Consider the following 17,664-nt stretch of genomic DNA (forward strand, 5'->3'; position numbering starts at 1 on the left):
TGTATTGTAACCCCAGATTCTATGAGTATAGTGTAGCCCTCTGAGCAATCGCCTATTGGATTAATTCCATCCCCTTAACTGCGCAGATTGGATCAGCGGTGATCGGCGAGCAGTGCTTGCCAGTTAGATTTGTGTCCGACTTGATGCCGACTTGCTCTATCTCTATCGTAGGCAACGATAACCTTGTGAGATCAAGGTGGCCGCAGATTTTGGAGCAAGGCGCTGCAGTTGCTCTCCCTCGACTGCAAAACCCAGGGCATGACGGGAAACGCCTGGCTCTCACCTGATCTAAGATCTGATTGGTTCATATTTTGATCCAAACATCCGGTGGTAGAACATGAAATGTTAGTTGGTCACATGTATTCTGTAAATCATGTAACGTTGATGATGACAACTATATAGGCCATAAAGAGAAATGTGATTTGTGTTCTTTTGTCACGTCTCCTATGAGCACACTAAACCTACAGCTGATAACCTTTACTTATTATTACAGTCATGTCTCCATATACAATATATGATATCCACAAGCACGTGAGGATGTGTTTCAGCTGCTAACAGGCACCAGAATTAAAATTGAAAATTAAACAAGTGTGAACGCTAACGTGATATCTTCAGCCATCGTCACCCCCGAGCTATACATGTGATGTAGGGAATTGTGTCCGACTATGCGCACAGCAGATCTGTTCCGTAATATAAGGAGCCATATGATTGGCTGAAAGCAAACAGCCCTGGCAGAATCATATATTTGATTGACAGATTCATTAGCCAATGGTGACGTTTGTTGATCTGCGACGTTAGGAGAGTCTCAAAATTCAGCAGACCGATTTCTCTCACGAATGCAGGAAGGTTCACAAATGAGAAGCTGTTCGTGAATGCACCACAAAAATTTCACTCACAAACGCAGAAAGGTTCACAAATGAGAAGCTGTTCGTAAATGCGCAATCAGCAATTCGTATGATCTGTGAGTTTATATTACAAGTGTTCTTACAAATTATATTTGTGAACCACAGAGTGTGAACTTCAGAATTAGCGTGTGCATTTGTGGAAAACGTTGTGTGACTTAACTCTTATTGAGACTGTTCTGGCCTCCTACCATTTTGTCATTTTATCACATATTATATTTTAACTAACTTGTCCTAGGGCTTTAGGCCTATGACCTAAAATTGATAAGCCATTGGGAATCAAAAGTTGTCTAAATAGTTTTCAAAAGGACTAATGGTGTAGTTTGGGCTTAGTCTCAAATATTGATCTTTTTACATTAAAGTCCTTGGTTTATTAACTTGCAGACACATGATCAGAGCTATATCCAACTTAGTGTCATCTCAAATCTCAAGACAATGACAGTGTCATTTCCTGCCATCACCAAAGCCACTACCCCTGACAACAGGAAGTTTATTGTTTTACTCTAAAAGGTCCAACTTTGACCCTTTGTATAGAATCAACATGAGACACTGCCCAATGTCAGAAGACATGCTGGTGTAATGCAGCATTCAGTGCTGAGATATTTCAAGAGAGAATGGGGTTGTGGTGATACGGCAAAATTGGATGGCAAGCCGTGGCCTTACAATTGGCTGTAATTTCATCATACACACTGATTTTCACCAAATTAAACACAACAGATGTTACAGTCTCTCAAAGAAATGTTTGCAAATTGTTGGTAATTAAAGTCTTAATTTTGCTTTAGGGCCCCTTGCGTGCATTCATGTTTTTAATAACTTCTACAAAAAAAAGGTCATAATATGTCAGTATGACTTTCTTGTTTAGTCCTTGTAGCTGTGTTGAGTGTTAACTTGACAAGGTTTGTACACTCTGTGAGCCCCTAGCTGCCTTTTTTACACAACAAGCCATCAACAAGCTATCCTATCCAATCCTGATATCCTTTAAATAAAGTTATTGTCCCATTGAGAAGTGTGGTCGAATGTTGACAAAGTAAGAGAAGATAATAGATACAGGAGGGGTCTCACTCCCAGAAGGAAAAAAGTCAGACCTTGAGAACAGCTACAAATTCCTTGGTGTCCAGCAAGCAAATGGCAACCTCGATGAGACTGCAAGGAAATAAGCCACAACCAAATACTTAAAACAAATAAGGCAAGCACTAAGAAATCAGCTCAAGGGCAAGAACAAGATTTGGGAAATAAACAGCCATGCCCTGCTAGTAATCAGATATCTGTCAGGAATAATGAGCTGGCCAAAAGGAAAAAATACAGACCACAGATGTTAAGACACAAAAGCTCCTAACCATGCATGGACCATTAAACCCCAAATCCAGCACCCTGAAACGGTATGCTAGCAGTAAGGAAGGAGTCAGAGGACTAGCTAGTGTGAGAGCTATGATCCAAGATAAAACAGCCAAGGTCTTTAAGTACCATCAAGGATAAGACCTCTACAGATGACATGCTCAGTGAATGTCACAGACATGGGCAAACAGAGGAGCAGGTGCTGGAAATACTATTGTGGAAAGACACCCCTACATGTGATGTACCACCGACAGGACATAGGTCAACTAAGACAAACAAAAACTGAGTTTTAGGTAGCATTAGGTTGCAGTTTCTGAACAGAAACATTAGTAGAAATGTTAGCTTTATCTATGCACTCTTCTGAATAAAGATTTCTGAAGTTAATCCTGGAATATGCCCATCTCTCTCCAAGTTAAATGGTCACAGGCCTAAGTGCTCGATTAACCAATGGTACTTCTGAGGCCTTGACTCCCCCAAAAAACCTCTATTTCCTCTTTGATTCCTTGATATTTTGAATGTTATATATAAATGTGTATACTGGTCTCATAATGTTTAAATGTCTCCTTAAACCATGAAACAGTCAGAATTGTATATTTTTGTAAACAGACCTCATAAACCCTAATTGTCTCCATAAACCACCAGGTTGTCAAGTCCTCATAAGCCTGTGGAAATTCATATGTGAAATGTATGTATGTTCTGATATGTTTTTCTTAATTTTGAAGTGAGACTTTTCTTCTATGGGTAAAATCAAAATTTTTGACATACTTTTCGTGTTCACCAGATGCAGGGAAAGGTGTGTCCTCATAAACCACCAAAATGTCATAGTGGCTTCATAAACCATATCTACATGTATGTGTGTGTGTGTGTGTGTGTGTGTGTAACATAGCTTTCCCAAATGACTTGTTTTTTTCCTTACCGGAGCTAACATGGTTAGCAGATGTAGGTTATTATTTTAGATAATTTAAATGGACATGGACATATGGCTCAGACTGTTTGCTGCAGCTGTACTTGCAATTTTCTGTAACAATTGTAGAGTCATGAAGGGACTGTTTTCCTTTCTCCTCAGGAAGAACTTATCTCCTTGAGATTTTGCTCAAGGCCTTTTGATACCTCTAAATCTAAACTGTTTTAACTAGGTATTTGCCTCCCCCTACAGCTCAAGAGAAGAAAGAAGATCAGAACTCTCTTCCATTAAATAATGGTCAAATACCTGTGTTAGTCCAAATAATCATGTAAAGCTCAATGTAAAATCAATCTGTGAAATGAGAATATTAATTACTTGATATTATAATCCTATGATGGTATTTTAATAAGTAATACACACTACACACTAGACTGATCACATGTAATGTTAAGATCACCAGACACATATCTTTGTCTCTCCAATCAGAGCTTTCCTTTCTGACGCGTAGCATGATCTGTGCTGTGTTTATATTTGTGTCCAATTTTGATTCGACCATAAATCAAAACATCTGAATTATAAAACTAACTCCCATGTCACCCTTGACTCAGTTCAAACGTTCTAGAGTTGCGAGCCGGCCACTCGTAACTTTTTAACCACAAAGAACGTTGGTTACGTATTGTAACCCCAGATTCTATGAGTCTAGTCGCAGCCCTTAAGCTAGCTGCTATTGGAAGGATGATCTCAGCATCAGCCAATCATGAAGAGCTTAAATGTACGCCCACCAATGGTGGGCAACCCTTGTGGGTATATAAGTGGAGCGACTCCACTGTTCGCCTCCGAACAGTCCGAACAGTCTCTTAGTCCTAACAGAACCAGTGGGGCCAGTGGCTTAAGGGCAGCGACTAGACTCATAGAATCTGGGGTTACAATACGTAACCAACGTTCTATTTCGTCTAGTCTTAGCCCTTAAGCTAGCTGCTATTGGAATAATGCGCAGCTGGATGGGTTTACGCCACACTGGTTAGCTCAACCAATGGACACACCCAACATGTCTCCTTTTAGTGAGGGACGCTCAGCCTCAGCCCAGGGCTTAAAAGGCTGAGGCAACCAGAGAGAAGAGTGGGACCCCCACTGAAATTATCATCCACAAGAGGATGAAATTCATTCAGGTAGGGCTGATGTGGTGCCATAATGCCTTCACTCAGCCTGCTGAGGTCCAAGCACTGAACGAGTGATGGATCCTGAAGACACATCTCGTAAATAATAACGATTAAAGGAACAGGGTGAAGCCCATGAAGCAGCCTGACAAATGTCTTCCATCGACACACCACTGTGGAGCGCCATAGAAGAGGAAATCTCTTTGGCTGAGTGAGCCATGAGTGTCTCAGGAGGATCCCGCCCTGATGATGTGTAAGCGAGTGAAATGGCGTCACATAGCCAGTGTGAAAGATGCTGAGTCGACAGCGCTCGCCCAAGGGAAGAATCTCTGTAGTGCACAAACAGGCTTTGTGAGCGGCAAATCCCTGAAGTGCGTGACACATATCGTGCGAGCGCGCGCACAGGGCAGAGAAGGTGGGAAGCCGCCTCCTCATCAGAATTATGGGGAGGAGGAAAAAGTCCAGCCAATGAAATTGACCTGGATTTGAAGGAAGCATTAATGTTTTTTGGCACAAAGGCTGGGTTGGGGCATAAAACAGCAGACCCGCCATCTTCCCGGATCCTGAGGCATGCGGGAGCCACTGAGAGGGCGGTTAGGTTGCTCAATCTCTTGACTGATGCCAGCGCCAGCAGCAAGGCCGATTAATTCAGTTTCCAGCTGACCCTGATTCGGCCAAATCGGGAAAGAAGCCTCTTTTGAAACAAACTCCTTTGACCTTAAGTCAAAAACTTTCTGCGATGCTGCAAGTGGTTACAGACACAACAGCTCTTTTCAAAGCTTCTTCAACTCAGACATCCACCTTGGACACCTAACCTGTAGACCCCGGATTGCATCTCATGGCTGAGAAAGCTGAACTCAGAGGAAGCTACTAATCTCTGAGTATTGTGGTTTCAACGTCCGGTGACCTCACCACTCTGACCGCAACCCTCCGGATCGCCGGGAGCAACTCACACAAGGGTATCGTAAGCCGGCATACTGGAGTCTGATGAGGTTTTTATCAATAACTAACTCTCTAGTTATAACAAACAGCAAATTCTTTCACATCCAGATTTCACATTTTCTCTCAAAGAACGGTATCTACAGCATCTAGCTTCCATTACATCACCTCACATCCACCTCACCAGATGTCCTTATTCATATTTTGTCATGTATCATTAGTTTAGGAAAAAGAATTAAATTCAGTTTATAAACTATATACTGACTCTGTCTGAATTAATACGAAGTGTGTTTGTGGTCCCTGAATAAGCAAAGAACCCTAGAATCTTCTGATTAATCATTCAAATATCAATCAGATTGATAATTCATATTGTATGGAAAGTCACATCTTATTGGTCATAATTAATATGTATTAAATGCTAAAATTACAATATAAGGTAATAATGATTGTAAAGAAAATATTTAGATTGTCTATTTAGAGACCAATCATCTAGAACACTTCAAAGAAAAGGAGCGTTTAGACTAAGGTACGTTTGCTTTAAAGGTGATATAACTCCATTTTCCGAACACGCTAGGATTTGCTTTAGCTTTTGCTTATGTACGATCAGCAAGGCAAAGTCATGAGTTCTTATAGAAGTGGAAATCTTTCTTTCATCATTCTACGTTTACTGCTTGTGATCTGAACATGTCTCATCTCTCATCTGCGTCTTTGCAAGTTTTTTCATGATTAGACTTTATTAGAAGATGAGCTAAGACGGATGATTCAAATGTGGATGTGCAGAATCTATGTATATAAAAGTGTACATGTTCATGCATATATCCCTTGATAAGCGTTTGCATGTTCCTATATTCTCTGAAAAACTTGTTGATCTCATTAGATGAATTTGTATGCATCATATTTCCCCTTTTTTGTAAAATCTACCCGAATGTGTGGGGATGTATACACTAATAACAAAAAAAAAAAGTAAAAGTCAGGGTACTCAGAGCCAAACTATATGGGTCTCATGTAAAAAGTCCTGTAATTGTTGCAAAAATGTTTGTGAATGATGCAAATGTATGGAACAGAAAGTTCAACTTCGATAATCCATCAGTTTTGTTGAACTACATGCAAAGGTAAGCATGCTGTAACTGAAATATCTGGAGCTAATGTTTGATTGTTGCTGCGTATTTTGTTGACATTTTCTGCAGTGTAAATGCAAGGCTAAAGAAAAGTTAATTTCATGTCAGTTTGTCTAAATTAATGTCTCAGTGCAATATACCGGTATTCTAACTCAGAAACAAATCTATACTAAATACATTTTTATAAACACAAAGTTCAAGATTTAAAGGATAGCTGCAAAAAACAGCGTTCATATTAATAACATTGTACTAGACAACATTTGCAATAGACTTGTTTGACTAAAACTAAAAGGATCACAGACCGCTGCAATTTAAATTGAAAAAGGAAGGACCAGCTTAATGCTGCTCATACATTTAATTTTCCATACATTCCATACATTTAATTTTCCATACATAACATTCCATACATTTAATGCAATTGTTGATACCACCAATGGTTAAGATGATTATAAGTGGCGGAACTTGTCAGATGCCGGTGTAGATCAGGTGTAGATCAGTGGTAGGGCAATCATTCAGAGGTTGCTGGTTTGGTCCCAACTGTCCAGCCACCCATCCGATGGACTGGACAGTGTGTTGTGCATTTACTGAATCAACAAGTTGAAGTATAATTTTTACATCCTCTGAAATCTAAATGTTAACTCTGAAAGCATCATATAATCTTTTTTTTAACAATGACTTTGTAAAACCTAAAATTAAGAAATATATCAGAAGACAGGCCCTATTGTCAAGGCACTGGCAGCAGAAAATGTTGATGCACCTCCTGAGGAGGTAACTGAAGCAGGTCTTAAAGCCTCTAAGCTGATTGAAGTAAACAGCTATTTAGACAATCTGGCAATTTCAGGGAACTGATGCAAACTGGTGGAAGGAAGAGAAAAAAAGACTAATCAATCAATCAATCAATCAATCAATCAACCAAACAACAATCAAGTTTATTTGGATAGAACTTTTAAGTAACAATGTGTTAACCAAAGTGCTTAACAGAGCTAAAAACACCTCTCAAAAACGCACAAAGGAACATTTAAGCTAGAAAAAATACAGGGACCGTGTAGAGTAAACCCTTAATATACAGGGGCAGTGTCAAGTTTTGACCCCTGCACTTTTTACTATCCAAAAACAATATTACGGTATATTAAATTGACACTGGTTGAGCTCTAGGACCAAGCGGACCCCCCCCCCTCCCCCCCCCAGTAGGTGAGCAGCAGCATTTTGGACTACCTGAAGACGTGACACAGATGACTTATTAAATCCAGAATTCAATCCAGAACAAAGAGCAGTACAATAGTCAAGTCTTACCCCGGCTTTCCACGGGAGCCGTCAGCAGCACGTTACTGCAGCAGCACGTCATAGCTGCTGATAGGAACCGCTGTGGTCAACAGAACCTTTTCCACTGGAGCCGTCAGCAGCGCGAGTCGGCCGCGTCTCAGAAGCAGCATGTCGCGGCCTTTACGCGCCGGTTCTATTTTCTACGCGCGACGCCTCTGAAACGGGTCAAGTTCGACATTTTTGGGGAAGGAAAGACAGGAAATCGGACGCGGAAAAGGAGAGAAGCTACCGAGATTTTCAGAATAAAGAACGTACTGCTTTCCGGTTGCTTTACTTTTAAAAAAGGTTACTAACTGCGCGTCCCCGTGAGAAGTTATCACCTAGCTAGCGGTCTCCGTTGTTTTTCAGGTCCGTATTGGCGATTATAAAACGGACAGAACATAAAACACAAACCATGTTGTAATTTTCTCCTGCTTGTTGTTGTGTTTACTGACGAAGTCACTCGTGTGACTTGGTGCTCGGTCGGTGACAGCTGCTCTCCTGCTGCTTCGCGTCTCGTGGGAAGGGCCAAGCAGCAGTTTACGCGAGCAAGACGTGCTGCTGCAGTAACGTGCTGCTGACGGCTCCCGTGGAAACCCGGGGTTAAGCTAACAAGAGTATGTATTGCCATCTCAAGGTTGTTACATTGAAAGAAACTGCTTGACTTTACTCAGTAATCTTAAGTGGATAAAACACACCTCACTACTGAGTTTGTTTGTCTAAGTGTTGGTTATTGTCGAGTTTAACTCCCAAATCCTTTGCAGAAGACTTAAAGTGGGGCGCCCAAAGGGCCAAGACCAAGGCTGGCTCTACGATGGGGAAAGAGGGGGCATTGCCCCCTTAAATATGCCAGTCTAGTCGGCCCTGGCCAAGGCTCTGATTTAATGAGGTGAAGATGTAAGAGAGTAAGATGTAGAGAAACTTTCCTTTCTCAGAGAGAGAGGTGTAAATGCAGAGAGGGGAAAGGAGGAGAATGAACATGGTAAACTAATCATAAAAAAGTTAAAATCATAAATAAGTAACATTTATTACCAAACTGATTTACTTGCCTTCTGGGATTGACAGGAGTTTTTATTGCATGCAATATTTAATACACATGATATTATAAAAGGTTTTAGGATAATCCAGTTTTGATTGTCTCTTTGACTGCCCTTTAAAAATTTACTAGACTGTTTATAGTTGTGGCCGGGGTCGACTACAGCTAGAGTTAGCCTCATCACAGCGTTCCTTAGAGAGAAGGAGTCATCATGAAAAGGAAATAAAAGAGATGGATGTAAATTAGAAAAGGTGTTGAATGAAATATGAATATAAAAAAGGTTTCAGACCCAACACTCTCAGAATGAAGGGACTCAGATACACGCTACCAACAGGTGGCGCTGTTGTCAGCTCACAGTTGAGTTGTTGAAACACTTCATCAACTTGCAATGCCAGCATTATTTTTAGTTCATCTTGAATTTGTTATAAAATTTATTGACTAAACAAAAAAAAACTGAATGGACTAAATCGTTTTTTTGCATCATCGACTCAAACTTCCAAGTGGTTGGAATCAGCATACTGGCAGGTAGCCACGGCCACTAAACAACTATTTAAATCATTTAGAACTTCAAATAAACATGTTTATATTTTTGGAGTGGAAACCAAAGTACTTGGAGAAAACCCACACAGGGAAATCCACTAAACTGAAACATGTGACCTTCTTTCTGTTAGTAGCTAATCCATCTGCCACTACACTCAGTAACATTCAATAGATGGGCATCATTGGGCAGCACAGGACACACGTCCCCTTATGTGCTGATACTAAACTTGTATTTATCCATGGAGTCTGATGTTTCCAGCTAATCAGATTACAACCGTGTCATGAAGACATACAATCCTGGATGACTCTTGAGTTTTTTTTTTATTCAGACAAGACAGGTGTTGTGGTTTTTGGACCCTTTCCACAGATATTTATGTTAATGTGTTTAGCAGATGCTTTTGTCCAAAGTGACTTACAGGTGTGTTGCTCAGGATAGAGAACTGTATTGAGGTGAAGACTGAGTTCAGTCTACTGGTTCATTTATTTAGAAAATGTTTGACAAATTTGCAATTTGCAAGCCATTGAATCTAATTTTATCACAGTTTAATTAGAGTTACTGTAAATAATTTGATTTAAATTTGGACCTGATCTCATGTGAACTGAACTTGAAACTACTTAAATCAATTGAAATAAATACATCCAGAGTTGATTTGAAAGGATAGGAAAGTCTGGCTTTACTTTGTCTTCAACTTCATCAGATTTGATAACAAATTGCGTGTAAAGCAAACTTTTCTTTGATTTCACATTAGACTAATCTAGCAGTTCTATTTTTCTTCAGCAGTTCAACAGCTTTCTTTAGGCAGCTGCAGTATTTTGTTTAAAGCATACATAATGGTGGGAGCTGAATGTCTCAATAAATACAAATAATAATTTGCTCTGGATTGTATGGCTTTCTTGTATCACTGTTATGAAAGACCGTAATATCTGCTGTTGGCCTGACAGCTGTGTCAGATGGTGCAGCTGTAATATCATCCTATCATTTCTCATCAGCTCAGACTTCTAGAATAGTTGGAAGTATTGACAGGTAGCCACTGCCACCACACAAGACTCAATTTACCGTGCTTTACAGCCAAGACAAGCAGGAAATGGGATGCCGAATATCACAGCAAATGAAATGTAATAAAGCAATATTTTGGCAGCAAGAAAAAATACATACTGACGCCCTGACAGTCCCCTGGCAGACTTGTTTGATAAAACTGTTGCCATATTCAAAGCAGCCATCCAAATGAGTACCAAATCACACACTGATGTAAGTACTTGGGATGTTTGTTGCATCTTACAAGCTCCACTGGCACAAACAGAAAGAAAACATATCAACAAAGCAGTCTGAAATATGTCTGCAAACAGAATTGGTTCTATTGCATGGTAATCTAATGAGCTTTGAAAGAAAAGCGTCTGGACTTCTTTGAGTTGCTTGAAGACGTTTCACCTCTCATCCGAGAGGCTTCTTCAGTTCTAAGGTCAAATGGTGGAGAGTCCCAGATTTAAACCCAGTGGGAGTTTCCCCCCGAAGAGGGAACAAAAGACCCCCTGATGATCTTCTACATAAACACATGAGCCAAGGTGTGAGGGTGGGTGTGGGTCCTATTCAGCCAGAGTTTTGGGTGAGCTCATTGTGAAGCCTGGCCCCACCCTATCATGTGAATTCCTGAGGTCAGATGGCCCAAGATATGCATGGGCGTTGAGCAGTGTTGCCAGATGTACGATAATTATCGTATTTGTACCATAATTTTGGGCTCTGTACGATGTACGATCAATAGTTTCAAAAATCCTCAAATGTACGATAATTTCACATTTCATCTAGTAACACCATCTTTTGCTGTGGCTTTCCCAAGTCAATTACATAATTTTAAACTGTTCTGAAGTCAGATTTCACCTCAGTGCTTACAGGTTTATAAATGTCTCCTACAAACTAATGAAAAAGAGAAGTTTGAAAATGATGTGAAAAACGCTGAAATCAAGCTATGTGGCTTTTTAGCCCAGCACAACATTGCAATGCGAAGCACAGACCACTTAGTACAGGTGATTAAAGGCATTCTGCTGTGACAGACAGTGAATCAGATGAGGAGATCGAGATCAGCAACTAGGTGAGTAGGCTGCTGTGTCATTTATTGGGTCAGTTTTTCCACTGCTGTGATTTTTTGTCGCGTGCTTTTAACCTATGTAGAAATGAAATAAATAGGACTGCGCAAATGTGCATACTGTGTCAATGCGTGGAGGGCGGAGTGGTGCCGACACTCTGCACGTTTATAGGCATTATATTACTGGTTTTAAAGATGTTTATTTAAACAGGGCAATATAAAACACCTTCTTTGTTATATTATATTGGAGTGAGAAGTCGTTTATAGAACGTTGTTATCAAATTTATAATGTACGATAATTTGTACTGTAAAACGATAATTTAAGCCTCTCTGTACGATATTGTGGGATTTTGGATCTAGCAACACTGGCATTGAGGCATCTGGGAAGGGATCTCAAAACTGGATTATAGATGGCAGACAGTTGGTGTCGTAAACCACCGCCTCTGTTCAAAGATGGTTGCTCACAGTGGACATAAATGGCTTCCTTTACTCCTCTTTCAAACCATCTGTCCTCTCTGTCCAAAATGTGAACGTTGGCATCCTCGAAAGAGTGACCTTTTGTCATGTTCTGCGGGTGGAGGTGGCAGACCATGTGTGGTGGTGGTTTCAGGAGGCAGATGAGCAGGCAGACGGATGTAAAAAATAAAAAGATGTTTATTGTAGGACGGGAGCAACAGGACGAACGAACATGCACAAGCGACAGTGAACCGACAAAGACAACAACCAGGAGGGAGGTATAAATACACAAGGGAATCAGGAACACATGGGCAGAGTAATCAGGGACAGGTGAGAACAATTAGGCAAATCAGGGCAGGAGAGACACAGTCAGGGAGGCTGGGGCGGATCATGACAGTACCCCCCCCCCCCCCCTCAAGGGGCGGATACCAGGCGCCCACAAGCCAAAAAACACAGGAGACACGGGCACGAACGAAGACCAGACCAGGACACACATGACAAGGGAACACAGAAGACGAGACCAGGGGACAAGGAACACCATCCAGGGCTGCGAAGCAGGGGCCTCTCGGTTCAGGCGGCACTCCGTCTTACGACCAACAGACGTGTCCAAGAACTTAGACCAGGGAAACTCTGACTCGAAGACTAGGGACTCAAGGACTGGGCACAGGGACTTGACACGAAGGCTTGGACTTGGGCACAGGGACTTGACATGATGACTTGGACTTGACACGATGACTTGAGTAGACTTGACTTGACACGTAGACTTGAGTAGACTTAACTTGACACGTAGACTTGAGTAGACTTGACACGTAGACTTGAGTAGACTTGACACGTAGACTTGAGTAGACTTGACACGTAGACTTGAGTAGACTTGACTTGACACGTAGACTTGAGTAGACTTGACTTGACACGTAGAATTGAGTAGACTTGACTTGACACGTAGACTTGAGTAGACTTGACACGTAGACTTGAGTAGACTTGACTTGACACGAACACTTGACTCCAGGAATACAGGACACCAGGAACACAGAGACGAACTGCAGCAGCAGGCGTGGGACCCAGCAGGAACTGCAGCAGCAGGCATAGGCCCCAGCAGGAACTGCTGCGTGGAGAACCTGCAGGCACAGAACCTGCAGGCGTGGACCAGGAAGTGGTAGAGCAGCGGGAGCAACGCGTGGAAGCCCAGCTCGGCGGCAGGTACTCGACATCCCAATCAGAGCAGGTGCACATCCCGATCTGCTGGGTCCATCGGCGGAGGCTCGGGTGAAGGGAAGCCGGAGAAGAGCGGGGAGACCAGCCCTACCACACCGGAGAACAATGGCGTGCGTAGGGGGTGTAGCTCCCTTGAGGCTCCAGGATCCACCAGAGAAGAGCGGGGAGACCAGCCCTACCACACCGGAGAATAATGGCGTGCGTAGGGGGTGTAATTCCCTTGAGGCTCCAGGACCCGCGGCTTCAGGAGAAGAACGGGACGGGGCAAAAACAGCAGGTGGCAAATGACCCTGACCACCCCGAAGACAAAGTGGGATGCGCCAGGATCTCCCAGAGGACTTCGACCACCCCGAGAACAGGTAGGATGCGCCGAACACAAAAACTCCAGGCCAGAATCACCCTCTGCTGAAAGGGAGAAAAATAAAAAATAATCCTCCAGAAGCAAGTGTGTTAGCTCACCACAGGTCCAGGTTTGGTCGGTTCATTCTGTCATGTTCTGCGGGTGGAGGTGGCAGACCATGTGTGGTGGTGGTTTCAGGAGGCAGATGAGCAGGCAGACGGATGTAAAAAGTAAAAAGATGTTTATTGTAGGACGGGAGCAACAGGACGAACGAACATGCACAAGCGACAATGAACCGACAAAGACAACAACCAGGAGGGAGGTATAAATACACAAGGGAATCAGGAACACATGGGCAGAGTAATCAGGGACAGGTGAGAACAATTAGGCAAATCAGGGCAGGAGAGACACAGTCAGGGAGGCTGGGGCGGATCATGACACCTTTGTCCTTTAGATGCAAATGAACTGCTGAGTCCTGTCCCATGGAGGTGGCTCTTCTATGTTGTGCCATGCGCTTGTGAAGTGGCTGTTTGGTTTCTCCGATGTAGAGGTCTGGGCATTCCTATCTGCACTGTACAGCATACACCACATTGTTCAGTTTGTGTTTAGGAGTTTTGTTTTTCGGGTGAACCAGTTTCTGTCTGAGTGTGTTGTTGGGCCTGAAGTACACTGGTATGTTGTGTTTGGAGAAAACCCTCCTGAGTTTCTCTGATACACCGGCAACATAGGGGATGACGGCTCCGGTGGAAAGAAGGGGTAAGCAAGCGATCCTGCTGCAATGTAACTTTTGACAGCTCACCTGACATGTAGATCAGAGATCTTTTGATGTCCTCCAGGTCGTCTGCAGCCATGTCTTTGCGCCGTCCAGCCGATCGTCCTCCTGGCATTTTTCCTACTCAGATTTCTCCTCTTTTGCCGTGCTCTGCTCCTGCGGCCCCAGCGTAACAGGCCGAGCTCTATGTCGCCAAGTCGGGCTTGATGGCAGGGCTCATCGCTGTCAGCCGCCCCGGAGGAACCACGCCGGGTCTAGTGCCATCGGCCCCGCCAGAGAGCCACGCCGGGCCTGGTGGTGCCGTGGTGTCGTCCACGCCGGGTCTGGTGATGTCGGCCGCCAGAGAGCCCCGCCGGTCTGGTGATGTCGACCGCCGGGCCTGGTGATGTCGGACGCCGGGCCTGGTGATGTCGGACGTCGGGCCTGGTGATGTCGGACGCTGGCTCTGGTTCTGCTTCCGCTGATTTGATTCTGCTGAGTTGATCTTCACAGCTCGCTGGTTGATGCGCTTGCTGGTGTCCATTTTATCATGGTGATAGTTTGGTTTGAACTAACTGTCTGAACGCCAATGTTCTGATGTTCTTCGATGTATTTAATTAGAGAATATTACATTCACATACACCCACCACAGCGGTAAAAAACCATAAGCTCTTCCGGGTTAGCACCTCTAACCCTGACAGTCTAATCTTGGGAATTTGGCTGTCATTGTTACCATGCAAATAGAACTTTTCTCTCATATCACATGTGACCCTTAACAAGCTTTAAACTGTTAATGAAGAGTCACAGAAGATATTGCAAAAGGTGCTAGTCCAGATTCTTAGATCTTTGGAGAAGCGCAACTGCCTGGCTGCAGTGATGGTTACAGCCTCTGGTTTAAACAGAGTACATGCCAAAGTCAAGATGAGGATCCTTGTGACTTAATAGTTCTGTCCTCACCTGAACCTGAAAGTTGCCCTAGTCCATGGAGTTGCAAAGATGAGGGGATGTCATATATTCCTCTCACACCTCAGTGGCCTGTCGAAATCTTCCCTGCAGATCCCCAAAGCCAAAGCATCTAGCTGATAACATATGTCAGAGATGGCACCCACGCTCAGCACCAACAGAACAGTACTTTACTTACATATTTCCACACAGTGCTGAGGACACAGAGACTAGAGAATGGTTTAATTTTGTCTTGTTATTAAAAAGAGTCATTAAACTAATGTGCCACATGCTCTAGTCACGACATAGCAAAATTCATTCAGGAAAGATTTCTTTGCACAATAAAGGTTTTCCCAAATAAATGGAGCCTAATGTAAAATAAACTATGATGCCACAGCAACATTAAAGCAACATAGACTTTATCCAACAAAGTGTCCAATTATCAAGATCACAGCTATTGGTATGGGGAAGCGTCATAGAGCAGACAACTTTCATAGAGAAAGTGATCTATCTAACTAATACTTTGATTACTAGGCACATTAGGATGGATGAAGTAAATCAAACACACTGTTAATATCATTTAGCTCAGTTTAAGTGATCTTGCAGTCTTTGTCATCCAAAATGATTTGACCTGACAGGGATCATGGTTAGGGTTATGGATGTTCCTGAGGCACCTATCTTTCTTCTATCTATGTTCTCAACTTCCCCCATTAGTCAGTAAACTGAGTGCAAATGGAAATGGAATAATTCTAGTTTTTAACAGGGCAGTTTAGTCTAAATGCTGAGCTTACAGTAATTCTTGCTAACAGGGCATTATTTAACAGAATCAAGCACATTTATGTATCAGACTGTTCAATTCAGGCTTTGCCTCTTCATTTCAATAAGTTCAGTTGAGGGTGAAACTCTCCGTTATTGTTTCTCAGGTTGTTAGGAAGCCTCAAGGGTGAATAAACATCATAAGCATCATTTACACTAATTAGGCATAAAGTAGCTATTTTGGCCAAAAGTTTTAAAATTGAGTGGGTTGAATTTTCTAGGGATAAATCTTTATTTTTCTACCCCGGGCAGTAAAACAAACATCAATATTGCATTTTAATAGAATGAAACGAGGGCATGTATAATTGGTAAGTCTTATGATGTTTTTTCTTTGATTGTGGAGGATGTTCATGTTGCTGTGTGTCAAACTGGGTTTGTAACTTTTGTTCATATCTAGTATAACACTTTCTGTTTTACATACTGCAGATGGTTGCCATCACATTCATCTCCCAACAGGTCAAACTATTCATTCAGACACAATATGAAAACCTTTTCAGTAGGTTGAAGAAACAAGTTACTGACAAATAAAATGCTTTCATTAATAAATCCTTAACTAGCCAACAAAAGACACAATTTTAATCACTAAAATATATGATTGCCACAAGAAAAGTGAAACTTATTAAAATCATCCTCCTTTGCTTCCCAATGGAAAAAAAAACACAGTGTAGGTGGCTGTAAAAATTATAGTGGCTACCTCAAACTGCAGCTTAGCTGATAGGAATTGATGGAAAAGTAAGGCATTCAGAAACCTTAATCTAGTTTGTAAAAACGGTAAATTGAATTAGACATACCTCTTCTGCTTTACTCTGCTCAAAGGCAAATTCCAGGGTAGGCACAGCCAGCAGATTGGCAAAGAAGCTCCCATCTCCAGGCAACTGCAAAGAGCTGACATTGGGCCCGGGGCAGTTTCCTCCTCGAATGCAACTCAGTAACTGCCTCTAATAAAGATGGGGGGGGGGGGGGGGGGGGGAATAAGAGAAACATTAAAGCTGCAAGCAGCGTCGTTTGGCCCTCGCAGCTCCGCCCCACTCCGGCCTGGCCGGCAGCCCAGTTACGTGTGCTTTCTAGAGCCAGAGAGCTGAAAGGGGGTGGAGCTAAAGGGATTTGAACCCACAACCACAAAAATGTGTTTGGTGCAGTCACGTGATGTCACAAGCCAAGTATAATGCCATTCTGACCGTGTCTTTAGAAGTTAATAAAGTTTGAACCAATATGGGGGTGTTGTGACCATTTACAACTAAATCCCATACAGGTCATCTTTGCTTATCAAAGATGGTTTTCTGTTAATTTGGCATCAATCAAATCTTGCATGGGTCATCTAGAGCCAAAAGGCTGTAAGTAGGCGGAGTTAAAGTGATTTGAACGAGTGATCACATTCATGTGTTGATTGCAGTTGTGTGATGACTCCCACCATGTTTGATATAGTTTGGAATTTTGTTTGTAGACGTTACAAAGGTTTTATTGTATCTAGGGGGCGCTGTCCCAAATTTAGGAAAATATCCCATGGAGAAGTTTGTAGGTTGAAAACAAACAATCAAACAAACAATTTGCGTGCAGTTTGGTGTGAATTGCATTATGCATGTGTTATTCATGGCCTGATATCTGTCAAAGGGCGGAGCTAAAACGATGTCAACCAATGACCACAGGATTGTGTTAGGTGCCTTTGTGTGATGACACATAGCAAGTTTGGTGCAGTTGTGACCTCGACTAGGGATGAGCCGGGTACTTGTTTCAGACGAGTATCCGGTACGGATAAATAGGGCTGTAGCGAAGCCTCGACGAAGTCGACGGCTCGATTCTAAAAATTTGTCGACGTCAGATCCGGAAGTCGAC

At 42.5% G+C, this 17,664-nt stretch overlaps 1 protein-coding gene across 6 annotated transcripts in view; it reads right to left on the minus strand.

Moving 5' to 3' along the window:
- Positions 1 to 17,664, minus strand: part of LOC107387348 (inactive N-acetylated-alpha-linked acidic dipeptidase-like protein 2) — a 661,429-nt gene that overhangs the window by 142,497 nt on the left and 501,268 nt on the right. For all 6 annotated transcript variants that reach the window (XM_054749605.2, XM_070545852.1, XM_054749607.2 and 3 more), the window contains one exon: positions 16,623 to 16,769. In XM_054749605.2, coding sequence (XP_054605580.1) covers positions 16,623 to 16,769 — 147 coding nt within the window. The remainder of the gene's footprint in view (positions 1 to 16,622; positions 16,770 to 17,664) is intronic.

Source organism: Nothobranchius furzeri, chromosome 16 (genome assembly GCF_043380555.1).
Source record: "Nothobranchius furzeri strain GRZ-AD chromosome 16, NfurGRZ-RIMD1, whole genome shotgun sequence".
Lineage (NCBI taxonomy): Eukaryota > Metazoa > Chordata > Actinopteri > Cyprinodontiformes > Nothobranchiidae > Nothobranchius > Nothobranchius furzeri.